The sequence below is a fragment of the Magnolia sinica genome, chromosome 5 (assembly GCF_029962835.1).
Source record: "Magnolia sinica isolate HGM2019 chromosome 5, MsV1, whole genome shotgun sequence".
NCBI classification, from domain to species: Eukaryota; Viridiplantae; Streptophyta; class Magnoliopsida; order Magnoliales; family Magnoliaceae; genus Magnolia; species Magnolia sinica.
This window is the reverse complement of record NC_080577.1, coordinates 17213907-17234392: the sequence shown is the minus strand read 5'-3', so window position 1 is coordinate 17234392 and position 20486 is coordinate 17213907. Positions and strand designations below refer to the sequence as shown.

Genomic DNA, 20486 nt, shown 5'->3' with positions numbered 1-20486 from the left:
CCTTTAATAATCAACTAAAATCAAATTCAGTTCATGAATTTAAATTAAAGGTACAAAATAGAATCTCCCATCTCGCTATAGGCTTCACCTCTTAGCCCTAGCTAAGAGGTTTAGCCACACATGAATGGGCTGAACCTTTTGAACAAAGCAAATAAAAAGAAGAAAAACATATAAAAGAAAAGAAGAAAACACCCTATTATCTCTTCCTCTCTTTCACGTTCCAGCAGCCAAAATCTTCTTTTTTTCCCTTCTTTTTTTTTCTGTTCTCTCTCTCTCTCTCTCTCTCTCTCTCTCTCTCTTATAATAGTGGTGAGGTCGGCTGCAAGTGCATAAGGGTTACTGGAGTCTTGGTGAAAATCGGACGTCGTGCGAAGCTTTTACGCAGACAGGCCGCGCACACAACACCTTTCGCAGCGAAAGGCAGCGCAGAAGACTCCTTTTCCCTGCTTTCTTTCTAAAAGGAGAACGTCCTCTGGGATCTTTTTGGCAAACCTACATGATGGACGGTTCAGATCATCCGTCCGATCGCCTCCAAGAACACACAACACGCCGCAAAAACCAGACAGCATTCGACTGCGAAACAGGGCCTGTTGCATTTGCACAGCGCTGACGGTGGGGCCCACTACATCGTTTTTCTGTAAAATCCACTCCGTCTATTCGTTGCAGTTCGAAAAACCAGGCAGGAATCACTGTTTTTGAATCAAAATCGGTGTGGTCCATGGATGCTTTCATTCAACCGTCCATTCCTGCGTTTGAACGGCTGGATTTCTCTCCTCGCAATCTTTTGCAATTCCGCCACCTAGGCAGTGATAAGAGGCGTCATGGGGATCTGATGGACCGTCCGGATTGGACCGTTGAAACACGGTGGTGGCCCACAAAACCCAACCGCAGATGACAGCATATTTCGCTGTAACGACAGTTGCTGTTTTGGAGAAGGAAGTCGGTCAAAACCGACTTTGACTGGGTTTCTTAATCCGGTGCACGTTGAGTACACATATACTCTGTACACATGTGATGCTCATGGGCCTTCATCATGATGGTCGTGAGAAATCTGTTCCGTCCATCCATTCTGTCATATCATTTAGACCGTCCAGACCAATTTTGAAGCATATCCAGATATCAAGCGAGCCCCACATAATGATTAATGGGGCTGATCTATCCGTTGGGCCCCTTCCAGATGGATCCAATGGCTGAATTTTGACATGTACAGTTGGTTTTTGGTCCTCGAGCCATGTATAAAGTTTTGAACCGAACAGATGATGGAAACCCAGTGATCTTGCATTCTAGCTGACTTTCAGGCCGCTTGAGCTTCAGTTTCTCGATTTTCGTGGATCCCTGGCGTATAATTCCGTCGATCTTGGTCCCCTGGAGTTCGTCCCTTGCCTTGGTGATTCTGGAGCGCCAAATCCATGCATTTAGCACCCCGATCCAGTCCCAGCTCGCAAATCCATTTTGCAACAGAAACATGATTAAAATGGGCTATTAAACGGTACCATGTTCATAAGTCCAGGTAATAACTGGGTCTGATATGCAATATTTGACCCTCAACACAACCCCCAACCAGCATTTTGCTAGTCCCGAGTAAAATATGCGAAAAGTAAGTTGAGAATTACAAAACAATTTTTATAAACTCGAGTGATTTTTGCAGAATAATCCAGATGTGAGAATTCTCATATTCATGAATGCTGGGTATTACTTTCTCCTAGACTCAAACACACGGTAACTTCATAATTAAGTTCAAAATATTAGTCCGTCAATTAGAACAATTCTAAACATTGAATTCCATGGATGTATAGTGTAATCACGTCTTACCATTAAGGTTCATTTCTTAATTTTATGTTATTATCAGTAAACAAGAAGAAAATTCATAATAACCAAAACTTTCCTAACGGATCATCTTTTCATTAATCGACCTTTGATATATTTTTTTCATTAAAATACCGCCAAGGGGAGGAATCAAATCTTCACCTATAGGGAGCAAACCTATGATGAAGACCATTGCCCACCCCTTTCCAATGGCTACTTTGTGAAATTGAACCTTCACCTATAGGGAGCAAACCTAGGGTGAAGATTATTCACCCAATCCTTTCAATTTTCTCAGGCCGGTTCCTTTCATGCTTAGTGAGTACCAAGTAAATCCTTCAATATCACACTGAAACCTTAATGTGAAAGCGAGATGTGACATGTGAGATCATAACTCAATCAATGTTTATAACTTCTAATTCTGGATTAACAATTCAAACTTAACTCTAAAATCTAACAGATACTGAATCCAAGCGTTTTAAATTACCAACATCACGTATCTTGAAGTTCCAAGCCCTAGATGGCTGTCAAAATCACTTCGAATTCATAAGAAAGTCCAGAAAAATTTTAAAAAAATTCACAATTTTTTTTCAAGACCAAGAAAACACTGATTAGGAAACCTAATCTCCCACCCCCAACCTAAAATCTACACTGTCCTCAATGTAAAAGAAATAAGCATGTAATGCACATGGGACAACGAAAATATAAGAGGAGTGATGGAAAGATAGTACCTGGACGAAAGAATCAAGAGGCTTTCCAAAGATATCTACGTAAGAGCGGGTCAGCACAAGAGAGAAACCAACAGAAGTAAAATAAAATAACAAAAATAAAATCCTACCTATACCACTTTCGTAGGTGCTCTCGATTGCATTTAGCATATGCAACAAGCCTTTAAACCCCTAGGTTGCCCCTAGTGGACGAGTTGTAGTCTCGTGAGGGTTTGCAGTAATGCTACCCACAAATATTGAACTAACTAATGATAAAAATGAAATGAAAATGAAGAGCTAGGTTGCCTCCCAGGAGTGCTAAGTTTACCATCTTCAGCCAGACAAATAAAGCAACTACCCTAGTCCTATGAAAGTGATAAACGTACCTATACCTCCATCAGACTAGGAGATCAATCCTGGTAAACAGGAGCAGTCAGGGGCATGGACATGTCCTCTGAATCAAATTTCTCGACAAATGGTTTCAATCGATGTCCATTGACTTTAAACTCCTTGCCATTGTCGGGATCTCTTATCTCAACAGCCCCATGAGGAAAAACAGTAACAACAATGTAAGGTCCGGTCCAATGAGATCGAAGCTTACCCAGAAAGAGATGTAATCGAGAATTGTACAAAAGGACCTTCTGACCAGGTGTGAATGATTTTCGCAAAATGTGTTGGTCATGAAATGCTTTCATCTTGTCCTTGTAAATTCTCGAATTATCGTACGCATCATTCCGGATTTCCTCAAGTTCATTCAATTGAAGTTTGCGTAGCGAGCCAACGTTGTCCAGATTGAAATTAAGATTTTTGATCACCCAGTATGCTTTATGTTCCAGCTCCACAGGCAAGTGACAAGATAGACAAGTCTAAAGGGAGACATTCCAATAGGGGTTTTAAAAGCAGTACGGTATGCCCATAAGGCATCGGTCAATCGGATTGATCAATCCTTACGATCAGGGTTAACCGTTTTCTCCAAGATGTGTTTAATTTTCCTATTAGAAATCTCGGCTTGCCCACTTATCTGTGGGTGGTACGGGGTGCTCACCTTATGATAGATACTGTATTTCTTCATTAAGTTCTCAAATAGTTTATTACAAAAGTGTGAGCCCCCATCACTAATGATGGCTCGAGGCGTTCCGAATCAAGAAAGGATGTTTTCTTTTAGAAATTTAATGACCGTGCGATGGTCATTAGTTCGATACGGAATTACTTCGACCCATTTAGTGACATAATCCATAGCGAGCAAAATATACAGATTTCCAAATGATTAGGGGAATGGTCCCATGAAATCAATGCCCAAGCAATCAAATGCTTCAATGATAAAGATGGGATTCAAAGGCATCATATTTCGATGGGACAATGCTCTCAATTTCTGACAACGCTCACAAGCTTTGCAAAACTCATGAGTGTCCCTAAACATAGTGGGCCAGTAAAAGCCACACTGCAGAATCTTGGCCGTAGTCTTTTTAGCAGAAAAGTGACCACCACAGGCCTGTGAGTGACAGAAGGAGATGACGCTCTGATGCTCATCGTCTGGTACACATCTCCTTAGGATTTGGTCTGGGCAATATTTAAATAAATAAGGATCATCCCAGAAAAAGTTGCGCACCTTGGTGAAGAATTTCTTCTTATCTTGCGCAGTTCACTGTGTCGGTATGGCACCTGTAGCAAGATAATTAACAATATCAGCGAACTAAGGTGAATGGGAGACTCTGAACAGTTGTTCATCAGGGAACATGTCGTTGATATGGGTCATCTCAAGGGAATCAGAGGTATTAAGGCGAGACAGATGATCGGCCACTACGTTCTCTACTCCCTTTTTATCTTTAATTTTCAAATCGTAGAAGGATCCATCGTATCAGACGGGGCTTAGAATCGTTCTTAGAAAGAAGATACTTAAGTGCTGCATGATCTGTGTAAATAATGATCTTGGATCCGATTAAGTAGGACCTAAATTTATCCAAAGCGAACACTACGACTAGGAGTTCCTTTTCCATAGTCGAGTAGTTCACTTGGGCAGAATTTAAAGTTCTACTTACGTAATGAATGACGTAGGGCCTCTTATCTTTTCTCTGGCCTAGAACCGCCCCAAGAGCATAATCAGAAGCGTCGCACATAAGCTCAAAAGGAAGGCTCCAATCGGGTGGCTGCATGATGGGTGCAGTGGTTAACATGCCCTTAAGCTTGGTGAAAGCTTCCTGGCATTGCTCAGTCCACTCGTATGGTGCATCCTTTTGCAAAAGATTACATAAGGGACGAGAGAGGAGACTAAAGTCCTTTATGAATCGTCTATAAAATCCTGTGTGTCCTAAGAAGGATCGCACATCTCTGATGTTCTTGCGCGGAGGTAGGTTAGAGATAAGATCGATTTTTGCCTTATCCACCTCGATTCCTTTGGACGAGATAATATGTCCAAGGACAATTCCCTTCTGAACCATGAAATGACACTTCTCCCAATTAAGTACCAAGTTCTTTTCTTCACATCTTTTCAGCACACATTTAAGATTTTTCAAGCACTTGCTGAAAGATGGACCGTAAATAGAGAAATCGTCCATGAAGACCTCTAGATATTGTCCCACCATATCAGAAAAGATACTAAGCATACATCGCTGAAAGGTGGCAGGGGCATTACATAGTCCGAATGGCATCCTTTGATAGGCAAAGGTGCCGTAAGGACATGTAAATGTGATCTTTTCCTGGTCTTCAGGAGCTATCTCTATCTGGTTGTAGCCTGAATACCCGTCAAGAAAACTGTAATAGGAATGACCAGCTAATTTTTCCAGGATCTGATCAATAAATGGTAAAGGAAAGTGGTCTTTTCTCGTGATAGTATTCAACTTCCTTTAGTCAATGCACATTCTCCAACTAGTAGTGACTCTAATTGGCACGAGTTCATTATTAGCATTGGCTACGATGGTGATTCTGGACTTCTTAGGGACCACTTGAGTTGGACTCACCCATTGACTATCAGATATAGGGTATATAATACCCACATCCAATAGTTTAAGAACCTCGGCCTTAACCACTTCCTTCATGTTTGGATTTAGTCTATGTTGTGGTTGCCGAGCGGTTTTTGCATTATCCTCAAGATATATGCGGTGAGTACAAATCGAGGGATCGATTCCCTTGAAGTCCGCTATCATCCATCCCAGGGCTCCTTTATGCTCAATGAGAGTAGATATAAGCATACTCTCCTGTTCTTTCTCCAGGTGGGCAGAGATCACCACCGGGTATGTCTCATCTTGACCTAAATAGAAATATTTCAAATCAGAGGGCAAAGGTTTTAAGTCAAGCTTCGGCGGCTTGAGGTTAGACGGTAGAGGCACTACATCGGTTTGTGGCAATTCTTCAAATTGTGGCCTCCACCGTTAACTTCAAGTACCGGTGCAGTATTAAGCAAGGCGCACGTCTCCCTAATCATGTCATCATCAAAATCATGGGAGTGGACCAGGCACGTCTCTAGATGGTCGGAGGATAAGGTTAGAGGTGTCGTATCTTCCACTAAAGAGTCAATCATGTTAATGTCGTGAAAATCGTCATTCTCCTCTAAGTTTCTGTCGTTATTGAAAAAGATGTTTAACTCCAATGTCATATTCCCAAAAGACATAGTCATGACACCATTCTTGCAATTGATAATTGCATTTGAAGTGGCAAGGAATGGGCGGCCAAGAATGACGGGGAACTAAGTGCTTATGTTATTGATGGGTTCGGTGTCCAGGATGATAAAATCTATAGGGTAGTAAAATCTATCAACTTGGACCAACACATCCTCAATTATCTCTTTTGGTACATGAACAGAGCGATCAGCAAGTTGTAGTGTGGTTAGGGTGGGTTTTAATTCACCTAAACCTAACTGTTTGTATACCGCGTAGGGAATCAGATTGACGCTCGCTCCTAAGTCAAGAAGTGCATGATCAATTCGATGGTCCCCGATTACACATGATATGGTTGGGCTACCGGGATCCTTAAATTTTTGTGGCACGTCTTGGTTTAGGATGGCACTCACTTTCTCGGTCAAGAAGATCTTCTTTTGAATACTCTGCTGTCATTTGGTCGTGCATAAGTCTTTCAGGAATTTGGCATATGAAGGTATTTGTTTCACGACATCAAGTAGAGGAATGTTGACTTTCACTTGTTTCAACACCTCTAGGATATCCTGAGAGTTAGAGAGAGGTTTTGGTGAAACCAATCGTTGGGGGAACAGAGCAACTGGCTTCTCTAGAAGTTCCAGTTCTAATTTTTGTGGGGCATCACTAGATCCATCATTGTTGTCCTCTTCTGGTTCTTGAGGCTTTTCCGGTCTAACCGGAAGAGTTTTATTAATGATCTTTCCACTTCTAAGAGTGGTGATGGATTTAGCGTGCCCCATCTGATTTGAAGAGCTGGGATCATTAATCTCGTACTGCAGTTTAGGATTGGGGAGATGTTGTGCAGGAAGCATCCCCTTTTCTATAACCGTCATACGAGAATCTATCTTTTGCATAAAATTTGTAATTCCCCGCATTGCCTGAGCCAGCTCTTATATGGAATTTTGAACCGGTTCCTCTTGAGGTTTCACTTGATTTGGATTTTGATTGAAGAAACCTTGAGGAGTAGCTGTTTGTCCATTCCTCCAACTGAAGTTTGGATGATTTTTCCATCCAGGATTATACGTATTGGAGTTAGGTCTAGTAAAAGGTCTTTGATAGTTGTTTATGGCATTAGCTTGTTCATTCAACACTCCTCGAAAGACGGGTATTGTAGGACAATTTTCAGTTGTATGAATGTTGCAATCACAGATGCCGCAAACAATTTCATTAACCTTATCCTTCTTTCCTTCCATGGCCTCAACTTTCCTTATGAGCGTAGTCACTTTACACTTGAGATTATCCTCTTCTTTCAAGAGATATAATCCACCTTTCTCCTTTAATTGAGTCGGCCTAGACGTGGTGTTCGACTTTGGGTAATAGTCCCATGATTGTGTTTTTTCAGCAAGACTATCGAGGTAATCCCATACCTCGTCAACATTTTTATTAATGAATTCTCCATTACACATTGTCTCGACCATTTGGCGCATGGAAGATGTCAGTCCATCATAGAAAAAATTTGTAATGCGTCCCGTTTCAAATCCGTGTTGTGGGCATGAACTGACCAAATCTTTGAACATTTCCCAACATTGGAAGAATGTTTCATCTTTCTTTTGGGCAAAGTTCATGATCACTTTTCTGAGAGTAATCGTTTTATGATGTGAGAAGAATTTTTTTATGAATTCGCTCTACATGTCGTTCCATGTGCCAATGGATCTAGGACGTAGTGAATGTAACCACGTCTTAGCTTTCTCTTTTAAGGAAAAAGGAAAGAGTTTCAGCCTGATTGTATCCTCAAATATATTAGGAAAATATAATGTAGTTATAATCTCATCGAACTCTTTCAAATGTAAATATGGACTTTCTGATTCAAGTCCATGAAATTTGGGAAGGAGTTCGATAACTCCTGGCTTGATGTCCATTTGTTTTGTGTTTTCAGGAAAAATCATGCATGAGGGCGTACTCACTCCCGCCGGTTGTAGATAATCTCGTAAAGTACGAGGCGGGGGTGCCTGATGCACCTCATTCTCATCTTGGGTATCCTCCACCCTGGGTGGAAGTAGAGGAGGTTGGTCTTCAGCCATAACTTCAATTAACTCAAGGGATTTCGAGTGGTGTCTAGTCCTGCGATGGATAGTCAACCCCTCAACCAATCCTCCTTCAGTCAAGAGACGTCGAGTGTTGTCACGAGTCCACTTGGGCATGAAACACTCGGAGCCCTCAATCAAATTCGAACGAAAAGAAAATCTAGAAAGAAAGAGAGAGTTGGAAAGAAATTACCAACTTGAAGTCCCTAAATTAAAGACCTGCAAAAGAAAATAAACAAGTCAGTTTCTAAAAAAAGAAGAAAAGTCTAAACTAGAAAGTAAATTACTAAAAGAGAACTAAAAAATAGAAAGTAGAGAGAAAGCTTACCGAATTAGAAATTTCTACCTTAAAAGCCTACACAGTAAGAAAGTTAGTTTCTAAAAAGGAAAGAATCTCTAAAGAGGGAAATAACTAACCTAGTTTCTAGAAACAAAAGAGGAAAGTTTCTAAAAATAAACTAGTTCCTAAAAATAGAGAAAATACTAAAAAATAGAAATTTTCCAAAATTAAAAGAAAGTTTAGAATAAGAAAATTTCTAAAACTCAAACAATAGTTCTAAAAATAGAAAAAGTAGAGGATTTAGAAAGGAGTTACCAATTTAGAGACTTATGTCAGAATCCTACAAAACAGGAAACACGTTAGTTTCTAAAAATAAAATAAAATAAAAACCTTTAACCTAAAGTTAGTGAAATCCTAATCTTAACCTAATTCTAAAACTAATTAATTTCAAAAAAACGTAGCCGTCAGTCCCCGGCAACGGCGCCAAAAACTTGTTCACTCCCCAAGTATAGGGTTGTGGTGTAGTAATAAACTCGGTAAGACCGAGGTCGAATCCCAAAGGACTGATACTTGTACGTTATCTGAAACTAAGTAGAACTAGAATTGGACTAAGACGTAATCTAAATTAAATATAATTTAATGAATAATTGTGGAATAATTATCGAAAACTTAAGGAATTCAGAGGAAGAAAACTAGGGATTCAGAGGATCCACTTGTAGAGATCAGGGAGATCTTATGCCTGCATCAAGAATCATGGAAATCGGACTGAACTTCCTTTGATATAGTTTTCAAAAGATGAAAGGTATATGAATTAGAATGGATTCCATCACCAAACCATGCCCAGGAGACAAAGTAAACAACAGAATTAAACTAATTACCAACCAACCAATAATGTATGAAGATCAGGAAGGGTACTGTCATCCGACCATGCCCATGGAACAATGATGAACAACAGGGCTTCCTGACTTCATAATAAAAAAGAGAAAGAAATACTCAAAGCCATTGCAAACCCATTGTAGTTTCAGTCACAACAGACCATTAAATCAACTAAAATCAAATTCAGTTCATGAATTTAAATTAAAGGCACAAAATAGAATCTCCCATCTCGCTACAGGCTTCACCTCTTAGCCCTAGCTAAGAGGTTTAGCCACACATGAATGGGCTGAACCTTTTGAACAAAGCAAATAAAAAGAAGAAAAACATATAAAAGAAAAGAAGAAAACACCCTATTATCTCTTCCTCTCTTTCACGTTCCAGCAGCCAAAATCTTCTTTTTTTCCCTTCTTTTTTTTCTGTTCTCTCTCTCTCTCTCTCTCTCTCTCTCTCTCTCTCTCTCTCTCTCTCTCTCTCTCTCTCTCTTATAATAGTGGTGAGGTCGGTTGCAAGTGCATAAGGGTTACTGGAGTCCTGGTGAAAATCGGACGTCGTGCGAAGCTTTTACGCAGACAGGCCGCGCACACAACACCTTTCGCAGCGAAAGGCAGCGCAGAAGACTCCTTTTCCCTGCTTTCTTTCTAAAAGGAGAACGTCCTCTGGGATCTTTTTGGCAAACCTACATGATGGACGGTTCAGATCATCCGTTCGATCGCCTCCAAGAACACACAACACGCCGCAAAAACCGGACAGCATTCGACTGCGAAACAGGGCCTGTTGCATTTGCACAGTGCTGACGGTGGGGCCCACGACATCATTTTTCTGTAAAATCCACTCGGTCTATTCGTTGCAGCTCGAAAAGTCAGGCGGGAATCACTGTTTTTGGATCAAAATCAATGTGGTTCATGGATGCTTTCATTCAACCGTCTATTCCTGCGTTTGAACGGCTAGATTTCTCTCCTCGCGATCTTTTGCAATTCCGCCACCTAGGCAGTGATAAGAGGTGTCATGGGGATCTGATGGACCGTCCGAATTGGACCGTTGAAACACAGTGGTGGCCCACAAAACCCAACCGCAGATGATAGCGTATTTCGCTGTAACGGCAGTTGCCGTTTTGGAGAACGAAGTCGGTCAAAACCGACTTTGACCGGGTTTCTTAATCCGGTGCACGTTGAGTGCACATATACTCTGTACACATGTGATGCTCATGGGCCTTCATCATGATGGTCGTGAGAAATCCGTTCCGTCCATCCATTCTGTCATATCATTTAGACCGTCCAGACCAATTTTGAAGCATATCCAGATATCAGGCGGGCCCCACATAATGATTAACGGGGCTGATCTGTCCGTTGGGCCACTTCTAGAGGGATCCAATGGCTGAATTTTGATGTGTACGATTGGTTTTTGGTCCTCGAGCCATGTATAAAGTTTTGAGCCGAACAGATGATGGAAACCCAGTGATCTTGCATTCTGGCTGACTTTCAGGCGGCTTGAGCTTCAGTTTCTCGATTTTCGCAGATCTCTGGCGTATAATTCTGTCGATCTTGGTCCCCTGGAGTTCGTCCCTTGCCTTGGTGATTCTGGAGCGCCAAATCCATGCATTTAGCACCCCGATCCAGTCCCAGCTCGCAAATCCACCTTGCAACAGAAACATGATTAAAATGGGCTATTAAACGGTACCATGTTCATAAGTCCAGGCAATAACTGGGTCTGATATGCAATATTTGACCCTCAACACTTAGAATCACCCTGATCTAACTTGTAACAAGGGAATTACGAGTGTTTTCATAAAATCACGTGATACTGAAAAATATTTTAAGAGCTTTATAGAGTACAATGGCATTTTGGTATGGGGAAAATATATATAATCCCCTCAATCCTGAAAATTTAGAAAAGTAAGTTTTAAAGAATGGGATGTTTTGGAGCTCCAACAATACCCCAGGTATATTTAGACAAAACTCCCAAAGATTAAACACCAAAAAGGATGAGAATCGCTGCAAAAGAGTACAAGACTACAGCACCTAAAACACCCTAGCTCGATGGTGCTCACCATGCTATATATGTGAATCCACCGTGTCCATCAGGTTCTACCCTGGAATCTAGGCTTTGCATATAAAAATCAGCCATATCACAACTTAGGTGGAACTCAGGTGAGCTCCACCCAGGGGACAATAGGAATCCGATGCCAACCATGGGCTTGTGTGGGATCACCATGGAGCGCATCATTCATCAAACCCAATAATTAGGTTGTGTATGTCATCCAATTCATCCACAAGGTTTGCCCCATCAAGGAGCTGGACACCCCAAGAATCAGCCAGTCTAGCCATCATGTGGGCCAACATAAGAATTTGGAGTTTTTTGGGTGGTTGTCCATTATTTCCTATAGTATGACCCACCTAATTATTGGATAGACCTGCTTTTAGGGGATGCGGACTAGGTAATTGCCCCATTAGACATAGCTCATGCTGCAGTAAAAAATGGAGCCCAAGCAAAACATGTTTAAAAGTTATTTAGTCAAATAGGTACTTGATCGGCCCATCTAGGATTGCAGCCTGTCCTCCAATCAAATCCCACCACATTGGGAGTGAAGAGAGTTCGGTCCAGGCGGGTTCAGTACCCAATTCATGTATGCTTTTGGGGCATCCCATCAGCAGTGTGGGCCGGGGCTCACTTTATACACAGGTCCGATGGCAAATATACAACATAATGAGCCCTACAAAGTAGATACTCAGATGAACAGGTGAACAAACAAGGTAAATAAACATGCATAGCTTTCATAAGGAGGTGAACATGTTTTTACACAGAATTTCTGCATTTGTTGTCACTTATGGCTACTCATCCACGACATATGTAGCGAGTCATGGTCTTATATGGCATCTTGCCAAAACGACTCATCACTAGTCACGTCTAACCATTTAATAAGTGGGGTTCATAGTTTTATGATTAATATATAACATCCCTATTTGTTTTATCCAAATAATAGAGAGCGCTACATAGGTTAATGACAACAGTAATCACTATAAAATAACCATATCTAGATGACTCTATCCACATAGTTCTATGACAAGGCCCAGATGAACGCTTAAAGTTTATGTAGGATGAGTTGAGCACCATGCTGAGGACGGAGAGTTATAACAGTGTAAGGAGCATGGACATAGGACGGCGATAGCTCGAACGAGAAATGCTGTAGGATCATGGCCAAAGCTAACTTATATTCTATCATGGCGAAGTTCTGCCCAATGCATATCCGAGGGCCCCATCCAAATGGAAAGAATGATACTTGATTGTTCGTCGCCTTGGAGACTCCCCCGGAGAATCTCTCTGGCTTGAATTCATCTGCATCTTCACCCCAGAGCTCGGGATCATGATGGATGAGGAGAATTGGCAGCGAAAGTTCTACACCAGCTGGGAGGGTTATTCCTCCTAGTTGCATTCTTTTGTAAGTGCGTCGAATGAGGAGAATCGCAGGCGGGTACAGTCGGAGAATCTCATACAGGATCATGGTTACCTATCATTGATTTCAACAATTTCAGAGATCATGTGTCGCACCAAAGATTAAATGCAGTACTTTCTTATCAAATCAGTGAAAAATCTAAGAAATAATTCACATATGCATGTAATTCACAAAGAGTTGTGCTGCTCATCAGAAGAGCCCTTTAGTGAGTGCACCCGTGCCAAAGATCATGTCCCCCTACCCATTAGATGGGTCACATTGTACTAAAATGGACAGAAATGAAAGCCAACTTCTACCTTCTATGTAACATGTGTGGCCCACCTGGAGTGAGACCAGTCCAATTTTTGGACTATGACCTCCTCACCACCTGCTCTATGTAGCCTATGTAGTGGCATTACTTGAAAGGAAAACACTCACAATTTTGAGGTGGGTTAAGCCATCAATGTCTGGTTTGTTCTTCCCAAAGACTTGCAACACCTCTTCCCTCGCTCGCTCTTGCCAACTCGGATGCATACTCAACACGATCATTGTCCATGTCAGCAAGCTTGATGTGGTCTCCTGCCCTCCAAGGTAGAATAGCCTGCACTCCCCTATCACATCTTCAATACTTATGCTCTTGGAATTCCCTTGTTCTTGGGATCCTTTGGAATTGGATTCCATTAGCAAGCTCAATAAATCATCGTTGCTGGCTTCCCCTGTTTTCATAGCCTTCTCCCTCTTTTCAATCATACTCCTCATAATAGCTCGTATTTCTCTATCGATTTCCTTTCTCCTCAGGTTGTCTTTCGTGGGAAAAAACCTGCAATGTGATAGTGCACATGATGTGGAATTTATATAAATTATCATTTGGAATTCGTGGTAAAATATCATTTGGGTTTCTGATTTCATTTCCTTTATATCACTTCCCTCTTCTCACTCATGGAATTTATTGGAAAATTTTAAAGCTGCGTTTGGATGCACAGTTGAAATGAATTGAAATAATTAGTTCAGGACTGAAAGACTGACCAATTTGTAATAATCAGAAGCAGCAGCCAAATTGTAGTTATGTTCTTTTCAAGGCTACCTTCAAAGTAACTAAATTGACTGTGGAGCCCAGTCCATGTGAATACCAAGCATGATAATTTCATTTTCCACTTTATGGAACTGATCATTGCAATGCAATTCCTTAGTGCATCCAAACACAGGTTTCAATTGATGGTGGAATTAACAATTGGAACCCTACATAGAGTCAGAAGTAGGTTCATGGGCATCACCCAGTCTAATGGGATAAATGGTAACTGAAAAACAACGCTCCTCAGCCATCCCAAATAGGATTTTGAGTTGTACTAATACCTAAATATCTAGAAATCAAGCAGAAATGTCGTTTTAAAAAGGCATACAATCTAGATGTTGACTTGCAGATCGCTCTTTCAAGAATTGATTTAAGTTCTGTTTGGGTGCACTATTGAATTGAAATGCAATGATTAGTTTAGCAAAGAGGAACTGGCCAAATTGAGATGCCCTTCCTCATTTTGCATCTTGAGGTGCTTGGCTTGAAATCACAATCATGTAACATTCAAGTTGGACTTGAAAGGAATGCAATGGCTATTTGAGGGCTACTTCCTCACAATGAGTACTAGGAAACACGAGCTTTTCCACTTGATTGAGCTTAATCATTGTGATTCAATTCAGTTTCCAAACACCTATTTGTTTCATTGTGTTTCAATTTAGTATATGACCTCAATCATGAGATGGCTTCTTCTGTTTGAGTCACCAAAAAAGATGGGAAAATCGATTTCCTTTTCCTAACTTTTCCTTACAAAATGAGGGAAACCGTTCTGCATGCCCCAAGCGAGAGACAGGTCTCACTGTTCAACTCTTGACCTTTTAACATTTACATAGAAAACAACACTCATAACCAAGCAACGGAATTCCTGTTGATTGGATTTTGTGGTTTTCTATTCCCTGAGGGTTCTTTAGGGATTTCCCACTTCCATATTTTGGATTCTTCCTATTCAAATACTAAAGAGAAACAATGCAGCAAAAAGAAAAAAGAAATAGAAGAAGAAGCAGAAGAAGGAAATGAATGCAAGCAAGAGGAGAAGTGAGAACACACCGATAGCAAGGGATGTATGCCCTTTGAATAGCCTGCATTACAAGCTCTCCCTGTTCTGTTAGGAGTTGGAAAATCCGCCTCCCTTCTTTGTAGCTGCTACCAAACCCTGTCCGTGAGATAACATCTCCTGTTAAAGCCTCGAGGTCGGGACACACATCTAATTCACGGGACTCTTCAGAACCAACCCACTGCTCCCATTTGCTGGTCAATTCACTGCAACTTGCAGAGAATGCTGGTAACATCCTCTATAGCCAACAAGAAACAGAAAGCAGCTTACAGATAGGCATCACATTATATAATGATAAATGACCAGCATTGTGTCATTTAAAGAGAGAAAAAAAAAGAGCTGTGCCATGATTAAGTGCGAGATCAGAGCCATCCATCAGGTGTGTATGCATGTGAAATGAGCCACCCTAGTCTTCCAGTCATCCACTTATTTCTTACATGTTCAGTCAATCCATCCAAGATTCAAACCATAGCACAAGCATAGTGAGGTCCACTTGATGAACAGCTTAGGTCTCACATTTGCACGTCATGGGTGGGAATTCATGAGTAGCCTTTGATTTTCTGAGAAAGAAGTCAAGGGTGCTTACTTTCAACTTCTCTACATGGAAGGCGGGGTTGATGATTCTCCTATGTTTTGCCCATTTTTCGCCTTCGTGAGTCAGAAGCCCAGATGCTAACTGCTTCTCAAATGCAGTTAGCTTTTGCTTTGCAAAGTGTCCAAACTTATTCGAAAGGACTTCCCTTATCAGTTCTGGATCCATGATGTTCACTCTAGGAGTTGTTCCAAACCATGTGACAGATGTTTTTCCTATGTTTTTCCCATTCAATCATCAGTAATTTCATTGCTTATAAGGATTGATAGAGAAAATAAACAGCTGAAGTAAAATAAAAGATTTTGACTAAACATATTTGTGCGAGCATGCCTGTTATATATAAATAAGATTCAAATATAAAACTTCAACTGAAACGGTTAAATTCTCACCCGCATAACTATAGTGGGGTCCAGTTCTATAATTCAGTGGTACACAAGACTGTTTCGAAGATTATGGGATCGAGTGCCCATGTGGTGTGTGTAAAAAGATTTTTTTTATTTTTTTTAAAAAAAAACACTACAGTGGAAGAATGTAAGAGTTATTCGTTTCAGGCCATTCATAGATTACAGAGTTAGGTGTTGTTGGGTGCCTATGAAGTTTTAAGTTTAGCAAGTACTTTATATTTGAAAAGAGTTTCATACTATTTGCAAGCTACTCTATTTGTCTTTTAAGTAGTAATTTGTTTATATGTAAATAGATTATGTGTTTGGTTAGCTTGTTAAGTGTTTTCAATGAATAAAGTAGGTAATCACACCACATAGAGATTAAGGCGGTAAATCCCTCCAAAATGGGCCCAAAAAAAGGAGTTGATTTTTTTGGGCCTTAGAAAGCATCAAATGATGCATTTACTGGACAGATTAGATGTCCTCTACCCATCACCCATCATTGTGGGCCCCAAATGCAATATATATGGAAGTTTTTAATGGTGGGCATCCCATCCTTCCCTCTCATGTGGTCCATTTAATAATCAACTAAGCTATTTTTTCACAATTATATAAGAGCATCAAGGATAGCACATGATGGACAGATTGGATGTACCATACACATACAATGGGCCCCACACATCACAAGTATATATCAACCATTGTGTTCTATTGTATATCATGTTTTTTGTCTTTAGCTAAAAGACTTAATCTCAAATATTGCTCGAGAATATTACAACTAAAAGATATAATGCGTTTACCGCCTGTAAAGTCTTTACAGGCAAATGTAAGTACCTAAATTACCCTGCAATCCAATTACCCGTAATCCAAAAAATGAAGCAAATCCTAAACCCAAGTGGACCACAGTATTACAGGAAATAATGGTGATTGAACACCCATCATTAAAAACTTCTTAGGGGCTATAAAAGTCTACATCGTGTGACGTTATCAACAGATGGCAAATAAACATCACAGTCGGCGTCATTATCCCCACTGTTTAATGTAGGGTGGTCCACTTGAGCTTCGGATCTGCTTCCTTTTTGGGTTTATGCCCTAAAATGATCTGAATAAAAATGGATGGATGGTGTGGGTATAAGAAACATCTACCACGGTGGGCCCCATAACGTCCAACGCATCAACACACCACCTAATCCGAGTCCAAATTCTAACTGGCCATTACATTCTTTCAATAGGAATTAGAGGATGTTTATTTCACCTCCAAGTATTCATTTGAAACTTGCAATTGATTGTAGGGCCTTCATTCCAACAAAGATCACCAGGCACAAAAATGAGTACCGTCTGATCATCAGGTGAGCCATGCTGTTGGAATGGATGGACAACCGGCGATATGACTCAACGTACTGATGTGGCCAACCTAGGGAGCGGATCAGATTTATTTGTGAGAAGCTGGTTTTCATGTTGGAGCCCACCTTTTTCATGGTACGGATGGACTGCATAAGTGGCACATGGTCCGAAGCTGTGGTAGCTTGTAGGCCATCAGTTTTAAGTACATGCACCTAATCGGCAGTGTAAGCGGTTCTGTGACCCCGGGCACAGAGATATACCTGTGCCAGGGGCTGTGTGGGGTCTGAAGATATGTACTTGACAAATCTACTCCGTCCATCTGTTTTTAAATACCACAATAGGACAATGGTGTAAAAATAATATAGATCCAACACTCATGTGGGTCAAACTAAACGAAACAAGGGGAACGGAACCGTCCACTGTTGAAACCTTCCTGGAGATGAAAATGATGTTTATATTCCATCCAAACCGTTCATAGGGATATTATCACTCAGATAAACAGTAGGAACACATATCATCCTGATATAAAACTTCTGTCAACCCCATCCATTCAATCTCCACTGTTTCGTGTGGTATATGGTCCACAAGAGTTTTTGATCTGGATATTTTTATATCCGTCATATTTTGTTCTTTCAAAACAGATGGACGGAGTGGATTTGTCACGGACACCTCTGTGGATTCCACACAGCCCCGGGCTCAGGTATATCTATGTGCGCGGGGTAACAGGCAATCCTCTTCCATCGGCAGTGTGCCGCGGGTGACATGTCTTCCATCCATTCGAATCGCCTTTACCATTGAGAACTGATCACATATACGCATAGCACTACAGCTTACCGCACCATCTTTCCAGCTAACATGCCACTTTGTAGAGATCCGTACCGTGAAAAGGATAGGCTCTGTCGTAAGGTTTGCCTGGAAAAAAAATCAGGCCGTTTTGCTGGTTAGGTGGGCCACGCTGTTGGAATCAGTGAAAAACCAATGGTCTGACTCAACATACATTTTTGTCCCACCTAGCGGCCCATCTGATCAGCCTAATTATTTTTCAGGGTATGCCTACCGTTTTAATGGCTCTGATTTCTTACAAAAGTGTCACGTTGGCGGGAATGATGGTACATTACCACAACTTGTGGGACCGTTTGCATGTACGTGATCGAAGAGCAGGCCCACCTTCACAGAACTGAAACAAATAAACCAAGCCAGGAAGAAAAGAAAAAAAGAAGAAGAAACAAATACCGTAATTCTTCACCGTCTGAAAATGGAAGGGGACGACACGTGGTAGGATCTGGTGAGACAGGTCCATGGGCTTAGAGCGTGCTTCCTTCAACGCCCTGGAGTTATCGATCACATTCCCGGAGAGGAGTTTGTAGGGTGGGCCATGGATGCCTTGCTTCTTCAGAGTCCTCTCCAGCATTTTGGGTCTCCACCAAACGTAGTTGAATGCCTTCCAAACCCATGGTAGGATCAAAACACCAGCTATTACAAGCAAATTCGACAGATATACTTCCATCTCTCTCTCTCTCTCTCTCTCTCTCTCTCTCTCTCTCTCTCTTAAAGCCCTTCAACCTTCGAATTGTGGAAGACTATCAGATTGGGAGGGAGGGAAAGAGAGTCACAACTTAAAAAGATTTAGCGTGGGTTCGAGGTAATTTCTTGTGGTCTTCGGTTTGGCGCGACTTGTGTGTATCAATGTTTGTTCTGTTGACCAATATCCCTCTTAATATTTCGGTCCACCGACAAAATGTACAGGTGCACACAAGTTTTGCGTAAATATTAGCCTTGTTTTTAATTAGATATGAAACTATATATAAGTTTTTGTAATATGAGATTGGGGTTAAAAAAGAATTTGATATAGAGCGGGTTGTGAACAATTTCATGGCCAAGATGGATCAGAAAAGGTCTGGTCAACAAGAGAAGTGCTCCGGACTTATCTTAGATCAAGTTTATCTCACAATCCGAAATGAGTTATCGGGCATAAAATATATAATTTTGGGGTAGAACGAGCTACTTTAGCCACCCAATCCTGCTATATCAGATTGCGCAAGCCGGATTTGCAAAATACCCTTAGATCGACGGTCGTTTCCCTATTTTAATTCCATTTTTATTATAAATAGTAAGTTTTAGTTTGATTATAACTCTTCATCCATTAGGCTTTAGGAGTTGCGACCAACGTGAAAAGAGCTTAGAATAATTAGGAGACCAACTTGATAAAGCCAAATATGACACTTATTATTTTTGGCCAAAAACCTTGCGCACTAGTAGACATCACAACCGTATATAAATAGTAAGTTTACTATTTATAGTAAGTTGCGAATTGTAAGAGTTTTAGTTGTAGTTTGCTTCTAATTTCTCTCTCATTACTTGGTATGCCTATTTAAAGGGTTGTGAACTCGTTTATTTCATTCATTAATCAATTTCAAATTTTATATAATTTATTTTCTATTTTACTTGCTTTTTTTCTCATGGATTCTAGAGGCCTCTGTGAGGAGTCCAGAGAAGTTCCGTGGATTCGGAACAATTATCCTCTTGAGGAAGACGATGCTTAATCTCATCATGTTCATCTTTATATCAATTGATATCAAAGCGAGGATTCCCCTCGTGCCGATGACAAACAACGAAGGTATGAGCCAAAATCTTGTGGTCGACAATTTAGGAAATCGTGATCTTGAGGAAAGAATGAAAGCTTTCCACCAAGAGAGTCAGTTGACTATGTAAGGGTTGTAGAAAACTCTCGACCGTCTTGCAGATGCGTTACTTTCACCCCGAGTCCTACGCGATGCTCCACCGCATATGGTTGCTCCATCGCCCATGGTTGTTATATGGCACAACCCCGATTTCCGTAGAACACCACTAGTAAAAATCGTAAGGCTACATAGTTGATTTAAGTTCTAGCGGCGATGACCTTAATAAATGTTTTGCCCGATGACCAATCCATGGAGGCAATCATCTAGATCATGCTGAAAGAGACTATCGAGGTAAGGCTGAATTTTCTAGTTTTAATGGTTTATTATGCATAGAAATCGATTGACTAGCCGAAGTAGAGAGATATTTTGATTATATGGGTGTGTCAGATCATAAAAAGGTAAAATTGATAGCATTTAAATTAAAATCTGGTACTTTTGCATGGTGGGAGCAATTACAACTCTCACGAGCCTACCAGAACAAGGCGCATTTCTCATCATGGCCATGGATGAGATGGTTTATTCGATCACGATTTCTCCCTAGTCATTATGAGCAGATATTATTCCAGCAATACCAAAATTACCGATAAGAAAATCAAACTGTCACAGATTACAAT

The 20486-nt window shown here is 40.8% G+C and overlaps 1 protein-coding gene and 1 non-coding gene across 4 annotated transcripts in view; one reads left to right on the top strand and one right to left on the bottom strand.

The window, feature by feature from the left end:
• LOC131245594 (cytochrome P450 CYP72A616-like) overlaps positions 1-18857 on the bottom strand; it is a 99044-nt gene extending 80187 nt beyond the window's left edge. Inside the window, exons 1-5 of one of the 3 annotated variants that reach the window (XM_058245156.1) lie at positions 18425-18857; positions 15459-15679; positions 14866-15110; positions 13188-13569; positions 12071-12824 (exon numbers count right to left, since the gene is read on the bottom strand). In XM_058245156.1, the coding sequence (XP_058101139.1) occupies positions 12399-12824; positions 13188-13569; positions 14866-15110; positions 15459-15679; positions 18425-18698 (1548 nt within the window). In that variant the 5' untranslated portion in view covers positions 18699-18857 and the 3' untranslated portion in view covers positions 12071-12398. Of the gene's footprint in view, positions 1-12070; positions 12825-13187; positions 13570-14865; positions 15111-15458; positions 15680-18424 lie in introns of those variants that run through there. The other 2 variants (XM_058245157.1, XM_058245155.1) reach the window with 2 other exon arrangements.
• LOC131247769 (small nucleolar RNA R71) lies at positions 7616-7722 on the top strand. Its single transcript, XR_009172039.1, has one exon. It is a non-coding gene; the product is annotated as a small nucleolar RNA R71 (small nucleolar RNA).
• Positions 18858-20486: the final 1629 nt, after the last annotated feature.